This window comes from Electrona antarctica (genome assembly GCF_951216825.1).
Source record: "Electrona antarctica genome assembly, chromosome: 11".
NCBI lineage: Eukaryota > Metazoa > Chordata > Actinopteri > Myctophiformes > Myctophidae > Electrona > Electrona antarctica.
This window is the reverse complement of record NC_136792.1, coordinates 41792018-41812547: the sequence shown is the minus strand read 5'-3', so window position 1 is coordinate 41812547 and position 20530 is coordinate 41792018. Positions and strand designations below refer to the sequence as shown.

At 45.6% G+C, this 20530-nt stretch overlaps 2 protein-coding genes across 9 annotated transcripts in view; one reads left to right on the top strand and one right to left on the bottom strand.

Annotated features, from left to right (window-relative positions):
* LOC306932261 (lymphocyte antigen 6D) overlaps positions 1-20530 on the bottom strand; it is a 78641-nt gene that overhangs the window by 18359 nt on the left and 39752 nt on the right. The window lies entirely within an intron of this gene.
* The window catches only part of gdpd5b (glycerophosphodiester phosphodiesterase domain containing 5b), a 120158-nt gene that overhangs the window by 93950 nt on the left and 5678 nt on the right, over positions 1-20530 (top strand). For 7 of the 8 annotated variants that reach the window (XM_079513987.1, XM_079513985.1, XM_079513983.1 and 4 more), the window contains 6 exons: positions 4802-4952; positions 10822-11043; positions 11972-12129; positions 12778-12925; positions 14865-14947; positions 19645-19757. In XM_079513987.1, coding sequence (XP_079370113.1) covers positions 4802-4952; positions 10822-11043; positions 11972-12129; positions 12778-12925; positions 14865-14947; positions 19645-19757 — 875 coding nt within the window. Of the gene's footprint in view, positions 1-4801; positions 4953-10821; positions 11044-11971; positions 12130-12777; positions 12926-14864; positions 14948-19644; positions 19758-20042; positions 20270-20530 lie in introns of those variants that run through there. The other variant, XM_079513986.1, reaches the window with a different exon arrangement.

The following is a 20530-nucleotide window of genomic DNA, read 5'->3' as shown; positions in this document are numbered from 1 at the left end:
GACAGATTGTACTTTGGTAATACTTGCAGTCTTGCTTTGATGGTGAATTTTAAAACATCCTCCCCACACACACACACACACACACGCACACACACGCATGCACGCACGCACGCACACACACACACACACACACACACACACACACACACACACACACACACACACACACACACACACAGCTACATCGTGTTTTCAATACCATCGCCAAGAGGTTAGAAAGGCGGGCTTACACGCTGACAAATATGTTAGTTGGATAAGAAATCATCGTTCCTCTTCAGTAGCTATTGTAATGTCGAAATAGCCTTGAGCAGCAAGGCACTTAACTATTCTAGCCCTATTTTCAAAATGTTTTGACCACACACACACACACACACACACACACACACACACACACACACACACACACACACACACACGCACACATGAACAAAGAAACTAGCTGATGCTCCCAATGCAGTATGACGTGTTGTGAGCTTGATTCATTCTATCTAAATATAAACACAACCACTTATTTGTACCCTCTAGTAGTAGACTTAGGCCCCATTTACAGCCTGAATCAGATCTGAGCCGCATCCAGACTGGAATCTGATTTGTTTAAATGAGTCATGTGACCATTTAAACCAATCAGACTTCAATCTTGATGTGGCACAGATCTGATTCAGGCTAGATTTGTCTGCCAGTGTAAATGGGGCCTAAGTCAAATGGACCTGAGTTGCATCTGTACTTGGACCCATTTCATTCAGTCTACACCAAACCTCTATTTTTGGCGAAGGTTCCCCCCAGAAAAGGGGATGCTGGGGATCAAGAGATGAATAGGAGGCAGTAGTATAGAGGAATAGATTGATTGATTGAAAATGTTATTAACCCATTTTGACCTGAGATCAGATTCTAAAAATGTCTTCTACATCCTGACAGTTTTCTGAAAAAGCTATGTTTCTATGTCAGTCGTTCTTCGATTTTTCAAAAATAGCAGACCTACAAGCTCGTAGCGCGCCACTCGGTGGCGCGCTATGAGCTTGTAGGTCTGCTATTTTTCAATAGCTAAAGCATAACATAATGCTAACACCAAAAGGGGTTCCCACCCAGAATGTTATTAACAGTACTATGCAGAATGGGTACATTTCAAAACGAAAGCACGGCTCAATACAGGACTATGGTTGCACTGGACTGCAGCCGTGTGGCCGTGAAGCAGTCAGGCTGCTATTAAAACACTGGACCGTGGCTGCAGCCGTATGGCCGTGAAGCAGGCAGGCTGCTATTAAAACACTGGACTGTGGCTGCAGCCGTATGGGCCGTGAAGCAGGCAGGCTGCTATTAAAACACTGGACTGTGGCTGCAGCCGTATGGACCGTGAAGCAGGCAGGCTGCTATTAAAACACTGGACTGTGGCTGTGGCCGTGAAGCAGGCAGGCTGCTATTAAAACACTGGACTGTGGCTGCATGCCGTATGGCCGTGAAGCAGGCAGGCTGCTATTAAAACACTGGACTGTGGCTGCAGCCGTGCGGCCGTGAAGCAGGCAGGCTGCTATTAAAACACTGGACTGTGGCTGCAGCCGTATGGCCGTGAAGCAGGCAGGCTGCTATTAAAACACTGGACCGTGGCTGCAGCCGTATGGCCGTGAAGCAGGCAGGCTGCTATTAAAACACTGGACTGCATGTGGCTGCAGCCGTGTGGCCGTGAAGCAGGCAGGCTGCTATTAAAACACTGGACTGCATGTGGCTGCAGCCGTATGGCCGTGAAGCAGGCAGGCTGCTATTAAAACACTGGACTGTGGCTGCAGCCGTATGGCCGTGAAGCAGGCAGGCTGCTATTAAAACACTGGACTGTGGCTGCAGCCGTATGGCCGTGAAGCAGGCAGGCAGCTATTAAAACACTGGACTGTGGCTGCAGCCGTATGGCCGTGAAGCAGGCAGGCTGCTATTAAAACAGCAGCCATGCTCCGTCAGTGTTCTCTGCATGAATAAACTCGGGAATAAAAAAAGAAAAGAAAAATAAAGTAGGAGACTCCCACTGCTCTAACATGATGGTGGATGACAAGATGAGCATGGAGACACACTCAGCCAGACAGAGGGGAAGTGGGGCGTGTGTGTGCGCGTGCGCGTGTGTGTGTGTGACTGTGTGTGTGTGTGACTGTGTGTGTGTGTGTGTGTGTGTGTGTGTGTGTGTGTCTCTCTCTCTCTCTATTGATGCAGGATGCGAGAGTGGATTGGGGGTGGGGTATGCTTAGTGACTGGTCTGGAGTGTGTTTGTGTGCGGAGGTGGGGGGGGGGGGGGGGTTGGCTTGGTTATAGTAGATTAGAGAGTCTATGAACTGCTGTGTTGTGTGTGTATATTGCATGTGGTGTGTTTGTGTGTTATTTTCAAGACCCTTTATCATCCTATGAAAGGTTAAGCGTGCGTGCGTGCGTGCGTGCGTGCGTGCGTGCGTGCGTGCGTGCGTGCGTGCGTGCGTGCGTGCGTGCGTCTATGCACTGGGTGTATGTATGCGGGCAGCATGTTTTGTATACATGGGTGTGGCTCCTGCTATGTTAAAAGTGTGCACGTGTTTTACTGTATACTTGTTCCCCACGTCACCTTTAACACAGATGAATAACATAAGTGCGTGTGCGTGTGTGCAGTTTGCGTGTGTGTGAGAGAGATTGTATATGACACCCAATTTCCAAAAGTGAGAGCACGCATTTTGAATCGGAGATCCTTAGGTGAACTCCATCATTAGATTAAAATGAACTATTGAGGGGATGCGCGTGTGTGTGTGTGTGTGTGTGTGTGTGTGTGTGTGTGTGTGTGTGTGTGTGTGTGTGTGTGTGTGTGTGTGTGTGTGTGTGTGTGTGTGTGCGTGTGCGTGTGTGTGTGTGTGCGCGCTTGTGCGTGGGCGCAGTGTGCGTGTGTACTCGTACTCGCTGTTCATGCTTCCTGTAACGGAGATGTATGAAGGTTATAATGAGCTGCTGACAGGTGGGCTCCAGTCCCCTGACTCAGCTGAATAATTAGACCTGATGACAAACAGACACACGCACACACACACGCACGCGCACACACACACACACACACACACACACACACACACACACACACACACACACAAACTTGGCACAAGCACACGTGATGTCTCTGCATCATGAATGTCGTCAATATTTCATTCGATTATAGTTAAGAAATGTTGAATGATGAATCATGGTCTTCCAAAACAGAAATGCAATCTGGAAATGAGCATGTGGTTTTTAAATCAATCAATTATCATGAACAGTGAAGGGCTTTGTTAACACACACGTGTGTGTTTTTGCGCAGAGGCACGCACGGACGCACGCACGCACGCACGCACACACGCACGCACGCACACAGAGTACATTTGTTAAACCATTGTTTTTCAGCTTTGAATTTGGATAACAAATGCAGGACACAACAGATGTTTTGTTATTTTTCCATGGATAGTGAACTGAGGTAAAGTAAATCAATATCTAATTTGCTAGTCAAATTTTTCAAGACACTAGCTCCTCTCATCCTCAGTTTAGCACCAAACAGAGCTCCTGTCTTTTCCCATGTTACATGACTCAGTAATACAGTGTCAATTCGACTGTAATAGTGTACAAATATACTTGGTCAACTTGGTTATATTTGTACCAATGGATTGTCATCCATTGATCTACAAGCTCAAGCTTGTAGGTCTGCTATTTTTTAAAAATCGAAGAACCACTGACATATAAACATAGCTTTATCAGAAAACTGTCAGGATGTAGAAGACATTTTTAGAAACTGATCTCAGGTCAAAATGGGTTAAGCCATAATGGCTTAAATGACAATCCTCTTATAGTCTGGACCGCTCTGGTCCCATCGCGACGCATTGTGAGCTTGTAGATCGGCTATTTTCAAGTTATTATTATACATTTGAAAACTTGAAATGAGTACTTTTACTTTTGGTACATTTTGATGCTAATTCTTTTTGTAGTATTGATACTTTTACTTAACACTTCCAGTGTGCCGGACTTTTATTCCCCCCCCAAACCGGAAGGTATAATGTTCCATTACTACCTCACGCTGTCACATCTGATCTCTCTCTAGAAGCGTTAATATTCCAAACGAGATGCTTGGTTAAGTCAGAAATGAGGACAGAACACCGCAGTTCTGATCAAAACCATGGACGGCGACGTAGACTTAGAGATAGTAGACAGTTTTGTCGGGCCGTAAACAAGGAAGTGAACGGCTGTGCGCATACGTGACACATGACGCTGAGCGCTGCACAAGGTGTTGCCAAGCAACGAGCAACGACCCTGTCAAAAAATAAACTTTAGTGATCCGGTTTTATATGATTAAAACAGACCCTTAGACGTCCCCACACGTCCTGGGCCCTCTACGGGTGTAATTATAAAGACTAGCCCTTACCCGTTGTGAGATATTGTACCCCCTTGTGGCTGCGGGGGTACTGCGCCCTGGGTGCGTTTTCGCATTTTTAATTCACTAATAAATTCATTATTTATAATTTGTTAAATTGTACTGCGCCCTGGGTGCGTTTTCGCATTTTTGTTTGTTTTTTGTTAAATTGGAAAAAGGGCTTCGTTAAGACCTCCATATTATTATGGTCAATGCCTGTGTGAAAAGTGGGAGCGATTGGTGCAGGCGGTGAGGAGATACGGCGGTGTTTCTGACCGACAGACATTCAGACAGACATTGACTGAATTATAGTATGATGATGATGATGATGAAGATGTGTGGAGACTTCTTGAGCACTTAAGCTGTTAAGTGAAACAGAGTACTTTTTCCACCACTGCATTTAAGCCCATTAAATCCTCTGTGTGTGTCTAGTCTGGACGGAGTGCCTTTCCTGATGCGGGACCGCACCCTGCAGAGGACCACAGACGTACAGAAGGTGTTCCCGGAGAGACGGCTTGACGACGCCTCGCTCTTCAACTGGACAGAGTTACAGAGCCTCAACGCAGGACAGTGGTTCCTCAAGGTACTCTACTACTACGACCACATGTTGGCAACGCTGTGTTTTATCATGGCGTTTCCGTTCTGGTACAGTAAAACTAACCCATCTGGGAAAGGATCTAAAACAGTGGTTTTCAACCAGTGGTCCTGGGACCACCAGTGGTCCTTGAGGGGGGTTCCAGGTGGTCCCCAACTAAATGATTAACCACATGGACCCTTATTAGATCTTTAACTCTGGAGAGTGTAAAATGAAACCAAATTGGCCCGTAGGGGTCCATTTGGGTTCCTTTTAAATTGAACCCATTGAAATTACATTTTACATTGAAGCCATTCAATTTAAATTGAATTTAAAAATTTTAGTTAAATTATTGTTAAACATCTACATCATTTAATTTACAAAAAGTCTACAGTGTAGACGTTTGGCGGTTATCTCTCCTTAAAAACACCAATACCTCATGGAATTGTGGGCAAAATCTTATCCAACGACAACAAAATATCAGTTAGTTTTGGGTCAGAGTGTCTGAATGTCATCAAATGGTCGTCCGTGGCTCAAATGCTGAATAAATAATGGACCTTGATATGAAACGGGTTGAAAACCACTGATCTGAAACTACCTACTACTGTGTATTTGTAGTTGGTCAGACACACCCTAACCTAACCATAACCGCTGGCACGGGGCGACTGTGGCTCAGGAGGTAGAGCAGGTCGTCCAATGATCCATGGGTCGGCGGTTTGAATCCCGGCTCCTCCTGTCTACATGTCGAAGTGTCCTTGGGCAAGACACTGAACCCCAAATTGCTCCCGACGTGCTGGTTGGTACCTTGCATGGCTTCCACCGCAATCGGTGTATGAATGGGTGAATGTAATGCACAATCTATGTAAAGCGCCTTGGATAAAGGCGCTATATAAATGCACCATTTACCATTTACCACGGGAGCAGCGCATGTTCGAGCGGTTCCTGCATGTCGGACTAATGCTCCGTCGGAATTACGTGCGGATCCCCCGGCTTCACACGGTCCATTGCCTTTTGTATTCATTATTATTAGTATTATGTTTCTAATCATTTTTATCCCACGATTTTGTAACCCATTTTTCACCCAGTGTCAATTATCTAATGGCTCTACACTCCCTCCGCCAACCTGGGGAGAGCAACGGACTGACATGAGGTCAGTTCCTTCGACGTAGCGCGTGGAAGGAACATGCTATTCCAACCAGTTCCTTTCCCCTCCATCAGGCGCCCCGGCTGACCAGGGGGAGGCAGTTTAGAGACCAATACTGCATGTTTTTTGTGAGGGTACCTAGCCTTTTGTATTCATGACTTCAACTGACTCTTTTAACTCCTTTATTGCGCGCTAATTGTAGCATTAACCACAGCGCCGGTGCCAGCACTTCTCTCCACTCTAGCGCCACTGTGTTAGCCCGCCCCTCCCCCCATACAAATGCGCAGGGGAAAAAAACACAGTTTTAGAACACAAACCTGCCCCTCAAGTCAGAAGCTTTAACATGGCGCCAGCATCGCAGGGAAAAGGCACAAATTAAATCCCAAATGTGGATGGCAGAAAATCCAATAAGGACAGCGATTTTAGAACCAGAGTTATGACTGTTTGAAAATCCACCTCCACTGCTCTCAACTGAAAATATATATGCCTTCCCATAGTTGGAACGGTGGGGAATTGCTGTGGGAACCGGACCAATGTTAAAGGCTTCCGTAGGCATCAACCATTATATAGACGGAGTCTACGTTGGGATACGTATATATAAGGACCTAGCGTCGATGTACGTATATATACGGACCTGGGAGAGAAATAATAAGGGCCTTTCTCGGCCCCACCTCTCTCCCTGTGTTTTCGGATCCAAGATGGCCGCAGCACCAGTAGGGGGTGGGGCAGAGGTGAGCGGGCGGGGTCGACATATCACCTTACTGGGCTGCATTCAAGACACTTGCCTTGTGTCTGACACCTGACTTGTGTCTGAACACAGCTTTGATGGATGTGTTCTGCCCCCCTCCCCCCATCAAACAAAATGTTTGGTCAAACCATATGGGGTTCCATTGGAAATGCATTGGAGTGGCCATTAAACACAGACACAAGACAAACGCAAGACAGGTGTCTTGAATTTGTGAACGCAGCCCAGTAAGGCCACCCCCTCCTGGTGCTGCGGCCATCTTGGATCCTAAAACACAGGGGCTGCGTTCGAATTGCTAGGGTTGTTCCCTACTCCCTACTCCCCATACGGGGACTCAGACTCAGTGGACTCAAATAGTGATGAATTCGGACAATACTCCCTGTATGGGGAGCACCGACTCTGACGTCAATATCGGTAGAGGGCGCTATAGGTCCGCGGGTTCATGTACTTTTTATTTGCATTGTAATCCCCATAGGGTTTTTTCAGATCGCCTCATAAAGAACTATGAAAAATATACAAATCATCCCGCCGTAAGTGCCGTTTCACTCATTTGGATATGAAGAATCAACTGACACCAGTCAAAACGCTGCTGCTGAAATGATGATAAAAAGGTTATTCTTTTAAAATAACATAGGCCTATGATTATTATCAATAAATTAATATTATATCCATTATCCAGCAATATGAAAACAGTGCACCACCTTGACAATATGAAAATATCAGCAGCATGATTATGAACCCCGCTAATCCTGGGGGGAGGGGGGGGGGGGTACGGCAAAAATAGCCGATCTATAAGCAACGCGACGTCCATGTTGTGAGCTTGTAGATCGGGTACTTTTGGTAAAGAATTACCAAAAGTAGCCGATCTACAAGCTCTGCTCACAATACGGACGTTAACAGAAACAGCAGTCCAATAAATTGCTGCCTACATAATGAAGTTTTAATGTATTTAGCGCAATTCAATGAAATAATGTTAGATAACATATATGTTTTAATGGCAGTAATTAATTAATATTAATAAAACATATGTTCGGAGACACAATTAATATGTCTCACATGCATGTACAAAATATATATTTGACTTTAGCACATAAATGACAACCTCACCAACGTTAATCCAAAAACTATTAAAAAAGTCCGCGGTTGTAAAAATAGTGTCGGCAGCAGGGCGCGAAACCGTGAACCGATGAACGATGGTTTGAAGGCGGCGTAACAGCCCACTAGACTAACGAGGGAGCTGATAGAATAGGGTTCTGAGGCAGTATAGGACTCAAATAGGCCAGCAGGGCAGCTGTCAGAAAGGGGTTCAGATTAGTAATACTATTGCAAATGAATTGTTTTATTATAAATAAATAAAATAAAACAATTGCAAATAAATGCACAGATCATTTGTCTCGAGATCTGTAGCTTCGAGATCCGCCAGGGAAGAAAAGAGAGGGGAAACGAAAGTTTTAAAAGTACATTTGTGTTGATTTCTTTCGCTGGTTCAACTTCTGCCTCTTCTGAGTTGGAGCGCAATGAGCGCATGCATGCAGAAGCAGCGCACGTGCGCGCAAACGCGTGCATGTGCGCTCAAGGGCGAGCTTGCGCAATGCATTATGGGGCAGATTTGCTTCACTGTGTTTTTGTAGTGACCATCGGATGGTCCCTACAATTCCCGGTGCATTGTGGGATACTTCAGTCCACTACATTAGGGTGCAAAAATGCTCACTACATATTCCGACACTATAACAAAATGGCGGAACCCCAAAGTAGTGCACTATATGGGGCATAGGGAATGAATTCGAACGCAGCCAGGGAGAGAGGTGGGGCCGAGAAAGGCCCAACTCTCAGTAGGGGCGGCAGTGAACGGCCGGATGGGAAAAACCGTGAGGTTCCCAGTTCGATCCTGGGCTCCCCCAGACTTGGTGTCGAAGTGTCCTTGAGCAAGACTCCGAACCCCTAAATCCCTAATTGCTCCCGATGTGCAGGTTGCTGCCTTGCATGGTTTCCTCCACCATCGGTGTATGAATGTGTGTGTGTGAATGGGTGAATGTAATGTAATGCACAATCTATGTAAAGTGCCTTGGATGAAAGCGCTGATATAAATGCACCATTTAACTCTTTAAAAAAATGCATGTAGAGACATTGAGAGAAGAAATGCATTAATCTTAAGACCAGTCAACACAGCCATTTCCAATGTGGTTTATTTTTTGGGTAACTTCCAAATTGATTGTGGCGTATTTACGATGGGTCTCTGTAGGACAGAGCAACAACAAAATGCCTGAATGGTAAACTATGTGCGGAGTACATTAAATAGGACTGTTGTGTATCTGCCTGTTATATACATGCACGCACGCACATACACACGCACGTACACATACACATACACTAACATACACACACACACACATACACAAACATTTGTTGATGAAATTATCAATATGCCCTTTATTTAATCATAGTATACCTTAATCTTTATTTCGTTTTTCTCAGTGAAGAAAATGTTTTTGTCATCATTTAACACCGCATTCAGGCAGGACCTATACAGACTCAACACATCATTTATATAATTCAAACACATCCCACACACACAGGCACCTGAGACTTTATATTTATTAATTCACGAAACACAGGTATGTACTGCATCTCTGTGTGTCCCGGACTCCTGGGCTTAACTCTGGCGCCGTCCAAACTTGCCGTGTGTGAACCAGGGATTTGTAGTGGCACGTGGCAATTCGATTGAACCAAAGGTTTCTGAGAACACCCCCCACCCCCCGGCCCAAAAAACCCCACTGTATATACTGTATCTGTCCCGGTGTCTGCGGTCTGTGTTTGCTTGGGGGGAAGTGCATTCATCAGTCTCCCTGCTTGACCAACCCGACCAGTCGGCTTCACGTCCGGATTGGTGAAACTTTGTGTCACGTGTATGCTGCGTAGCCAGCCCCAATACAAGTCCCCGATTGGCAAATGATTTGTGCTGTTCACTGTTTGACCAACTCATTGGCCTTGTGGTTAGAGTGTCCTCCCTGAGAATGGGAGGTCGGGGTTCAATCCCCGGCCGGGTCATACCAAAGACTGTAAAAATGGGATCCAGTGCCTCCCTGCTTGACACTCAGCATCAAGGGTTGGATTGGGGGTAAGTCCCTGTGACATACTAGTGTCATGTCCAGGGGGTGTACTTGTACATCAAGCTGCCTCACGCTACAGAAACAGGAGATAGGCTCCTGCCCTATGGGCCTCATAGCTCGGCAAGGCTACTTACTGTTTGAGCGCAGGGCCTCAGGCACATAGTCGCGTCAGACAACGCCTACATCAGGCGTCCCTTCCGGGTTTTTAAACAGCTGGTGGATGGAAATGACGCTCGTGTGCGGCTTCAACTTGTATGGTCGGCGGAAAACCCGGAAACGCTTTGCCGACGCCGCTAGGCGCTTTCTTGCCGCCTCTTGCCGCGTATGCCTGTGCTCTTTGGCCCCCGGTCGGTATTGCTGGTTGCAGCTTTAGCTGTTTTTTTTGCCTGACATTTCGCCGTCCCCGATTATGTTCATGGGTTGTCTGTCTGTCTGTCTATCCACACGTACATTCGTCCCAACCTTGAGATATCTCAGGAAGGCCTTGAGGGAATATGGCACAACAAGCGTACATTGGGACTCGAGCATGAACTGATTAGAAGCACTGTAGATTAGGTTAAGATCACGGTGACCTCGCTAAACCTGTTCATTCACATTCCTTCAAAGTCTTCACTACGTGAGTCCGGAAAGATGTAAACGGCAACTGGTCTGTGGAATTCTACCACAAACTGCAATGTGGTGTTTCTAGTTATTGTTATTATAATTATAATTATATTAATCAATACTAATTAACAAGGAATACTAATACAAAACATGAAATTCATACTCTCCCTTTCGAAATTAATGGGAGTGCTTTGTCCCATTCCTGTGGTCTTGAAAAAAATGTTTTAGTTTTTTTTGCCGAGCACATCTTTACTCTCTCCTCTCCCACTTCTCCAGGACGACCCCTTCTGGACAGTCCACAGCTTCTCTGCACGGGAGCGGCGCCTGGTGGCCAACCAGACGGTGTGCAGCCTGGAGCAGCTGCTGAAGCTAGCCTCCCTCCGCAACCACACAGTGGTGTTCAGACTCAGGAGACCCCCGCTGGAGCACCCCTGCCACTACAGCTGGATCAATGACACGCTGGAGGTCGTACGGCAGGCCAGTGCACCTCAGGGCCTGGTGAGTCACGTAGGAACTCAACTCATTATGCCCTGACAGAGAAATGCAAAGTAGTGTGGCGTAGTGCACCTGCTCAAACACGCTCTGCAAGCTGCTCGTTTGGTGTGTTTGTTCTGGCTATGGGGAAGGACATGCTACTCATTTTAATTTGTTTAATTATTTGGCTAGTAAAAGAAATCACGCTGATGTTTTGTACCCCTTGGGAAATAGGTTGTTATCACTGAGATAATGTGGGTCATTCTTGTTTGCATAGGTTTTTCTTTAATGCAAGAATGTGGTGCAACGTGTTGCTTATTATGAGAAGCCTTGAAGAACCAATGTTGATGTTGGGGGACTTGATCGATATTGTGTATACTGTAATATTGGTACAGTATGGTCCGTGTTTATTCTCAACACTGTGGCAAGATGCTACTGACGATATGATTCCCTACAGTACCGTGCCTTGCTAGGCTGGTTCCAGCCCCTGAATCGCTAGCCACGGCCATTAAAAGAATATGTTTGTTTTTTTTTGTAACCCAATCTTTTCACCCAGTGTCAGTTGTCTAATAATATAATCCTGGGCAGTACACTCCCTCTGCCAACCTGGGGAGAGCAATGGACTGACCTCATGCTTGCTTCAATGCATGAGGAGTCCAAGTCGCTTATTTAACACGTTATTCCAACTTGTTCTTGAATAACAAAGTGAAACAAAATGAAAATTCCGGGCTGAGTGTCAGGTTACTGAGGCTAGTGACTTGATCCTTGGAATTAGACATATTGAACTGCAGTGATGTTAGATTGTTTTAGCCGCGAGAAAATCATTTCAGAAATTGAGCGATGTGCATTTACATGACTGTGTGTGTCTGTGTGTGTGTGTGCATGTGCATGCACGCGCGTGCGTGTGTGTGCGTGCTTGTGTGTGTGCGTGCGTGCGTGCTTGAATTTTCAGGTGATGTGGACTCCAGACGAGGACAGGGCCCTGGTCAGACAGGTGGCTCCCGCTCTGGTCCAGACCTCCTTGGAGAAGCACAGTCCTCAGAGACTCCATCAACAGGGCATCAGCAGACTGCTGCTCCGATACAACCAGGCCAGCACGCAGGACGTCAGGTAGGAGACAGAAAACATCATCAGCATATTATTATGGAGAGAGACCAGCACAACCAGCACAACAGACACAGCTAGGCACAGAGGACAGGCTGCACACTAACAGACTACATGTGTGCCTATACTGTAGACCAGGGGTGCTCAGTTCAACGAGATCTACCGACCAAAAATAATTACTATCCCTTTGTTGGAAAGGTTTAAAGTTACGTAAGACACACTTGGAACGGGAAACAGAGGGGGGGAATGGAATGGAATTCTTGTATATAACTTTGTAATGCTACAAAGTGCAACACTCTTGAAAACAAAGTGTTGCATTGTGGGTTTGAGCTGATAGGCCTTTTTTTTTAATGTATTTTAGGGGAATGTCATGTGGTCTACCTACCTGCACAGCCTTTGTGATCTACTGGTAGATCACGATCTACCTTTTGGGCACCCCTGCTGTAGACCCATACATAGATACTTCAGGCATACATAACACACACACACACACACACACACACACACACACACACACACACACACACACACACACACACACACACACACACACACACATTCATATTCATAACACGGCACGATCTTGTCTCCGGACTCTCTGACCCTGCTGCATGTTTATTTTCATATTTTGGCCATTGTGTTGTTCCCATGCAGAGAGTTCTCTCGGAGCAACCTCAGTGTGACCCTGTACACAGTGAACGAGCCCTGGCTCTTCTCTGTGCTCTGGTGCAGCGGGGTGTCCGAGGTGTCCTCTGAGGCCCCGCACATTCTCAAGAAGGTGCTTGCACCCGTCTGGCTCATGGTAAGAACGTGAGAAATATACAGTATACACGGTTCAATCATCAAGTGTTGAAATAACCTGTAGTCTTTAGAGAACTGGACTTGAGTTGCAATTGTACTTTGACCACTTTTTCCGTTTACGCCTACTTTTAGCCGATCTACAAGCTCTGCCTCCTACAATGTCCTACCGGACACCAGAGTCTAAATCCTTTGGTGAAAGAGTAGAGAGACCACCTCCAACCACTGCAGATGTGCTTATCTTGTTACTTACTTTATTAACATACTCTTAATATAACATAACATGTTACTACATACAGATTGCTTAAAAACGAAACGTATTATATATTACAATGAATCCCGGATTGCAGCTTTAAAATAGCTTCAGCTAATGCAACGGCTGCTTTTACATGTTCCATGTCCCTGACTCATCAGTTTGATGATGCCAGCTTGGCAGTGTGTCCTTAGTGACATACTGCTACCCTGTAGGGCACTGTGTGGCCTGCACCAAACCACCCCCTAACAGACATACTGCTACCCTGTAGGACACTGTGTGGCCTGCACCAAACCACCCCATAACAGACATACTGCTACCCTGTAGGACACTGTTTGGCCTGCACCAAACCACCCCCTAACAGACATACTGCTACCATGTAGGACACTGTGTGGCCTGCACCAAACCACCCCCTAACAGACATACTGCTACCCTGTAGGACACTGTTTGGCCTGCACCAAACCACCCCCTAACAGACATACTGCTACCCTGTAGGACACTGTGTGGCCTGCACCAAACCACCCCCTAACAGACATACTGCTACCCTGTAGGACACTGTGTGGCCTGCACCAAACCACCCCCTAACAGACATACTGCTACCCTGTAGGACACTGTGTGGTCTGCACCAAACCACCCCCTAACAGACATACTGCTACCCTGTAGGGCACTGTGTGGCCTGCACCAAACCACCCCCTAACAGACATACTGCTACCCTGTAGGGCACTGTGTGGCCTGCACCAAACCACCCCCTAACAGACATACTGCTACCCTGTAGGACACTGTGTGGCCTGCACCAAACCACCCCCTAACAGACATACTGCTACCCTGTAGGACACTGTGTGGGCCTGCACCAAACCACCCCCTAACAGACATACTGCTACCCTGTAGGACACTGTGTGGCCTGCACCAAACCACCCCCTAACAGACATACTGCTACCCTGTAGGACATTGTGTGGGCCTGCACCAAACCACCCCCTAACAGACATACTGCTACCCTGTAGGACACTGTGTGGCCTGCACCAAACCACCCCATAACAGACATACTGCTACCCTGTAGGACACTGTGTGGCCTGCACCAAACCACCCCCTAACAGACATACTGCTACCCTGTAGGACACTGTGTGGCCTGCACCAAACCACCCCCTAACAGACATACTGCTACCCTGTAGGACACTGTGTGGTCTGCACCAAACCACCCCCTAACAGACATACTGCTACCCTGTAGGACACTGTGTGGTCTGCACCAAACCACCCCCTAACAGACATACTGCTACCCTGTAGGACACTGTGTGGCCTGCACCAAACCACCCCCTAACGTGGTTCAGAGTTCAGGTTGGCATTTGGCACGGCATCTGCCATCATGGATGTTGGTGTCAGCACCGCACCAAGTCAGTGTAGCTACTAAACCTACCTGTGCCATTATCAGATTTGGTGTTAGTTCAAGTTAAAAGCACACTGGCCCGTAAACGCAACACACAGCTGAAAGTACGAAATATTCGTATTTGCGTGGATAGACTATCTTTAAAGTTTTCTGTGAATAATTTCCATTGCCCAACTCTGAATACATGCATACAGACAATTTGCACATGGACCCTGTGATAATTGTGTGTGTGTGTGTGTGTGTGTGTGTGTGTGTGTGCGCGCGTTTGTGCGTGTGCGTTTGCGTGCGTGTGTGTTTTTCCATTTCCAGAAACCAGATGAATACTGCCTGATTTGGGTATCTGCAGACCTCATCTCCTTCGCTGTAGTCATAGGAATATTCGTTTTCCAGAAGTAAGTGTGTGTTTACAGTGGCGTGCGCACATACTATAGTGAGGGAGAGTTTATTGGAAAACAAGCATACATCTAGTATTCTCTCATCGCTAAAATCAAGCACTTGTTCCTGTTCTTTTTGTGCTGGCCTGTATGTGGTTGCATTTTTCTCTCACTCCAGTTGTCCCTCATGTAGACACTATGTGAAGGACACGTACACATTCACATACACACCCCAGTTGTCCCTCATGTAGACACTATGTGAAGGACACATACACATTCGCTATTACTGCCGAGGACACGTATGGTACAATACGTTCTTGGCATCCTACAGTACCGTACATGCTGGTCCATTGCAGTTGGGAGGGAGGGGGTGGGTGAGGGCCTGTGCAGACTTGGCGTGGGAGGCCCGGTACATTCATGCACGCGCATGAATCACAGTCACACACACACATACCATAGCTATTCTAGTTCTACTGCAATAATGGATTGAGGGAAAGTCACTTTTGCTTGCCTTCTTGGCTGCAAACTTGTCAGTGCAATCCTTGTAATCCAGATTTATTAGGAGGATTGTGAGCCAACATTGACATGGTGCGCAAATACTTTTATATTAAGTTTGAAATGTTTCCCTTTCTTGATGCCACTGTTACTGGGATAGGACCTCACAGGACCTCACAGGTTCTTTCAATCCTTTTGAGGGGGGTGGAAATATGTACTGTATATATATTAGAGTTATGAATCTTTCATTCATTACTTTTTCTTTTTTTTCTTGGTTTTAGTAGTCAGGAGTCAGGAGCGAGATTCAAAGATCGTAGAAAAATATAAATATAAATATATATAAATATATTTATTTTCATATTGGATGATGACAAAGACTAAAACAATATGATTTGAGTTAGTTTTGTAGTTTTTGTTATTTATTTAGTTTTAGTTAACTATACTAACCTTGTACCCTTCAGACAATGACTCCACTCCTTGCACCCCTTGCACATACAGCCTTGCTGTCTCTCCTCATGTGTTCCATGTATGACTAAATGCACAGTATGATGAGCCAGGAATGATTGCATTTCTAATGACTCCTCTCAACTCACTGAAAGAATGGAAAGAAGTAAAGAACACATCGTTATATTACCATTTGCCACGGGTACAAATAATGACAATTTTCAGAAAGATTTGAGGCACATTTTAACGATTTTTCAAAAATAGCAGACCTACAAGTTCTTGTAGATCTGCTATTTTTCAATAGCTAAATTATAACATAATGTTTAAAACACCAAAAGGGGTTCCCGCCCAGAATGGGTTAAGCTATAAAGTTGTGTTCTTTTGTCTACCCTGGTCTTCCCAAACTTGCCCTGCATGCAAGCATTTGTCATTATTACCAGATGCCAAATACATAATAATGTTGCGAGTCGGTTGTACAGTATCAACATCCACTGCACACACCTCCCATGCTTATTATGTCTTTGTCAGGTTTGATTGATTGAATAATTAATTAACAATTGTGTTAACAGTACAGGTAGTACAGTTAAAGGTTATGCTACAGAACCTTGTTGGGAGGGCATTAAACCTTAGAGTATATATGAATAGAGACGTCACCCGAGTTCTCCTCCCATCCACTTGCATTAAGTTGCTCAAAAGCGCATGAGGCGATTTCACTCCTCCTTCCTTGTAGGAACAGAGTGCATTCTGGGATTGATTGGGCCAAACTCATGAACGCGCTGCCATTGCACTGAAACCGCGTTCACGTGTCATCGTGAACGTGCGCAATGATAGTCAACGGACCAGCGTGTTCATGAGTTTGGCCCACGCTGCAATACCAAATTTGACCACTATGTCCATTGCGCCTCAGGGTTTCTTTCCTCCGGGTGCCGTCTCTATTCATATATACTCTAAGCATTAAACAGACCCTTCTCAGCAGAGGGTTGGGGGCTTGGGGGGCACTTGTGGGTTTTTGCTCTTTCTTAGCCGAATGGCTGCTGCCGGCTTCTCAACTGACCTCTCTTTGTCTCCCAACTTCTTTTTGTCCTTCTTTTTCCTCCTTGATTTTTTGTTTGTTTGTTTGTCTCTCTCTCCTCTGCCTGGTGTGCATGCTCTTCTCCTCCTCCTTATGCTGCATTCTGGCATCTTCTCTCAGCTTTCACCTGATCAGGTAACTGGGTCGTTCTCCTCTGACCTGCTGTCTTCTCTCCTTTCAGCCATTGCTTTGCCTTTTTCTCTGACTTTACTCTTTGCCATCTCTTTTGCGCTCTGTCTGTCTGTTGAATATCTTTCAACACTTGATGTTCTTTTTCACTCTCTCCCTGTCCTTGGTTCTTCGTTTCATTCTTGTTCACTCTAGTCTTTCTCTCTCTCACTCTTTGGTTCTTCGTTTCATTCTTGTTCACTCTAGTCTTTCTCTCTCTCACTCTTTGGTTCTTCGTTTCATTCTTGTTCACTCTAGTCTTTCTCTCTCTCACTCTTTGGTTCTTCGTTTCATTCTTGTTCACTCTAGTCTTTCTCTCTCACTCTTTGGTTCTTCGTTTCATTCTTGTTCACTCTAGTCTTTCTCTCTCTCACTCCTTGGTTCTTCGTTTCATTCTTGTTCACTCTAGTCTTTCTCTCTCTCACTCTTTGGTTCTTCGTTTCATTCTTGTTCACTCTAGTCTTTCTCTCTCTCACTCTTTCCATCCCTCGTTCTGGCTCTAGCTCATTTAGACCTGAGGACGCATCTGTGTCGCCTTAGCTTTTAACTCCTTTAACCATTATATACTTTTCAACATCTCTTTATATAATTGGTCCTCACTAATGTTCATGATAAAACACCACCATTTTTTCCTACTCAGTCTGTGTCTCATAGGAGGGCTTTGGGCAGTTCGGACACCCGTCCACCAGTGACATCATCATTAGGCAGTTTTTTTTTAAACAAGATTTGTTTTAAAATATATTTAGATTTTTATTATCGTGAGGACGATGGCTTCAACTTTTGCATTGCAACTTTTCAGGAAAAGAAAGCCTGCCGTTTCTATTAGCTTGGATTCACCATCGATGATGTCACTGGTGGACGGGTTTCTGAACTGCCCACAGCCTTCCTATGAGACACAGACTAGTAGGAAAAAATGGTGGTATTTTATCTTGAACATTAGTTAGGACCAATTATAGGAAGAGAAGTTGAAAAGTGGTGAAGTGGTCCTTTAAGCTTTAGCGGTTGAAAAATAGCAGATCTACAAGCTCATAGCGTGACACCGAGTGCCGTGCTACGAACTTGTAGATTTGCTATTTTTTTTAAATCGTGAGAATGTGTGCAAATCTTTGAATATATATTCTTTCACAGCAAATGTTTTTAACTGAAATATTTGCTTCTGGGAGGTCCCTGGAACAACATATTTTCAGATCGGGTCGGCGCCCAAATACAGATAATTCTGGGGGTCCTTGACATGAAAAGGTTTGAGCACCACTGATATAGAAAATATGTCAGGAATGTCAGGATTTAGAAGACATTTGTAGAATCTGGTCCTTAGGTCTTAATGGGCAGTCTTTCTCTTCATCTTTCAGTCTGTCGGTCATCCTCTTTCCATTGTGTGACCTGTATGTTTTAATGCACTGCTGCCACTTCTCCCTTTGCCCTCTAGAGGGCATAGTATGAACACTTATCAAGCATACTCAGCATACTGTCATACAGACAAATCTGATTGATTGATTGATTGATTGAAATATTTATTAACAGTTTGCAGAATTACAGTACATTTCAAGCACAAACTCAATACAAAGGCTGTTAACTGTGAGTGGACGACCCAATTAAGCATTACACTTAGGGTCCACCATGTTCAATTCATCAAAATCTCTATCCCAGTTGGCTGAAATAAATTATTTTCCAACCACGCAGCACAAACTATGACCATCGCTCAGCCATTGAGATTTGAGATTAATTGTCCATTTAATTTAACAAATAACCAAAGCTCTTGTGGAAATGCCTCCAACAGGGGAAGTGTGCCAAGAGTGGCTATTATTGATTTGGCCTAAAGCCCTGCTTTTTTGCAGTTTGCATTTCTCAGTGCCTCTCTGCATTAGTCAATGCACAATCTGACTAATGCGTCTCAGTTAATGTAATTGAAATCAATTATTTTTTATGGAGGCAAGTAAGGGCAATGATGCTGCTTTAGGCTTACTGGCAAGTAAGCACTTTACTGTTAGGAAAACGCCTACCCTACAGGAACAAATATTTCAAGAAGTCAGGCAGCGGTCTGTTGGGCCTAACAGTGATTTGACTAGGATGCCTCCACAGTTGTATGGCATGAAAACGTACTTTTTGGTACTTTATGTAGGCTACAACAATTTCTGATTGTAGTACTGTGATTAAATAGTTAAAATATAAATAAACTCTGTCAAGAGGTGACATTTTACAAGTGTCCGCAGCACAGTTTGGACAGCAGAGTGTCCTAATAGTTAGTGAGAGTACGTTGTTCAGACTAGTCATTGGTCCGACAAATGACAACCCACCTCATCTCCTAACCTAACCATAACCGCAAGCACGGGAGCAGACACTAGTCCGCATGTCGGACTAATGCTCCGTCGGAATTACATGCACTCCCCACCTTTAACAAAACAGCATAGGCACAGTATGACCATTATGATAGCCATACAGTCGAATGAGAGCAGAGGCAGCAGTACTTCCTGGTGTACCGGGTGTGTCCGAGGGCGAGGGGACCTGGCTCTGACCTTTGCACGTGTGATCTCTGCAGGTTTAGGTCAAGCGGAATGCGCAGCTACAACCCGGAGCAGATCATGCTGAGTGCTGCGGTCAGGAGGTCCAGCCGGGAAGTCAATATCATGAAAGAGAAACTCATTTTTTCCGGTAAGGAACCCCCAGTACAGAAGGGTGTATAGGTGGGCCTACAGCCCTACACTGTGAAATCCGTTTTAATTTAACTCTAGGAGTTAGATTAGCACTGAGGATTTTTTAGTGTATATGTGTCCCTCTCCAGTATGTATCCCTATATTATATCGTCACTATCCGGGAGAAACCTTGTATATGTCCAAAACCGTTTCCTATTCAAGAAATGGAAAAAAGTGTTCCAGTGGAGTTCCAAAGTAGTTATTATTTAGTTACAAGCTCTTGTTAATACTTTTCATTGGTTAGAACAAGAATACATCGCATGGAAGCACCTGGAACGTATCCTCAGTGATGTATCTCAAGGTCGTCGGGGTTTCGGGTCTCGCAACATCATACCCCTCACTCAGGTGACCCAGCCGGGGTGATCGAGTCCCGACTTACGTCCCAGTACGACCCACGATCGGTCCCATTAGGCAAAGACCTGCAACACAATCCGCCGCTCCCGAACTACTCTGCCGGGACTGGGAGGTAGCCCAATCTGGCACGTGGAAGGACTAGGCCCTGTGGGTTGACTCCTGTCCGGGACCCTTCCTACATCTCACCAGGTCCACTCCTGCTCTCACCAGACTCCCAGCACCAGACACTTCATTCAGGAGTGGCGGATTCTTGAGCCCGCAATGGTTCTGCAGGCTCCACCTGGGCAACGGTGCTGCTGTAGACTCCGCTTGTGGCTTGAATGGCCCTCCTAAAGGCCTCACCGTGGGTTTGTTGGGCTTCCTCCTCACAGAAGACGC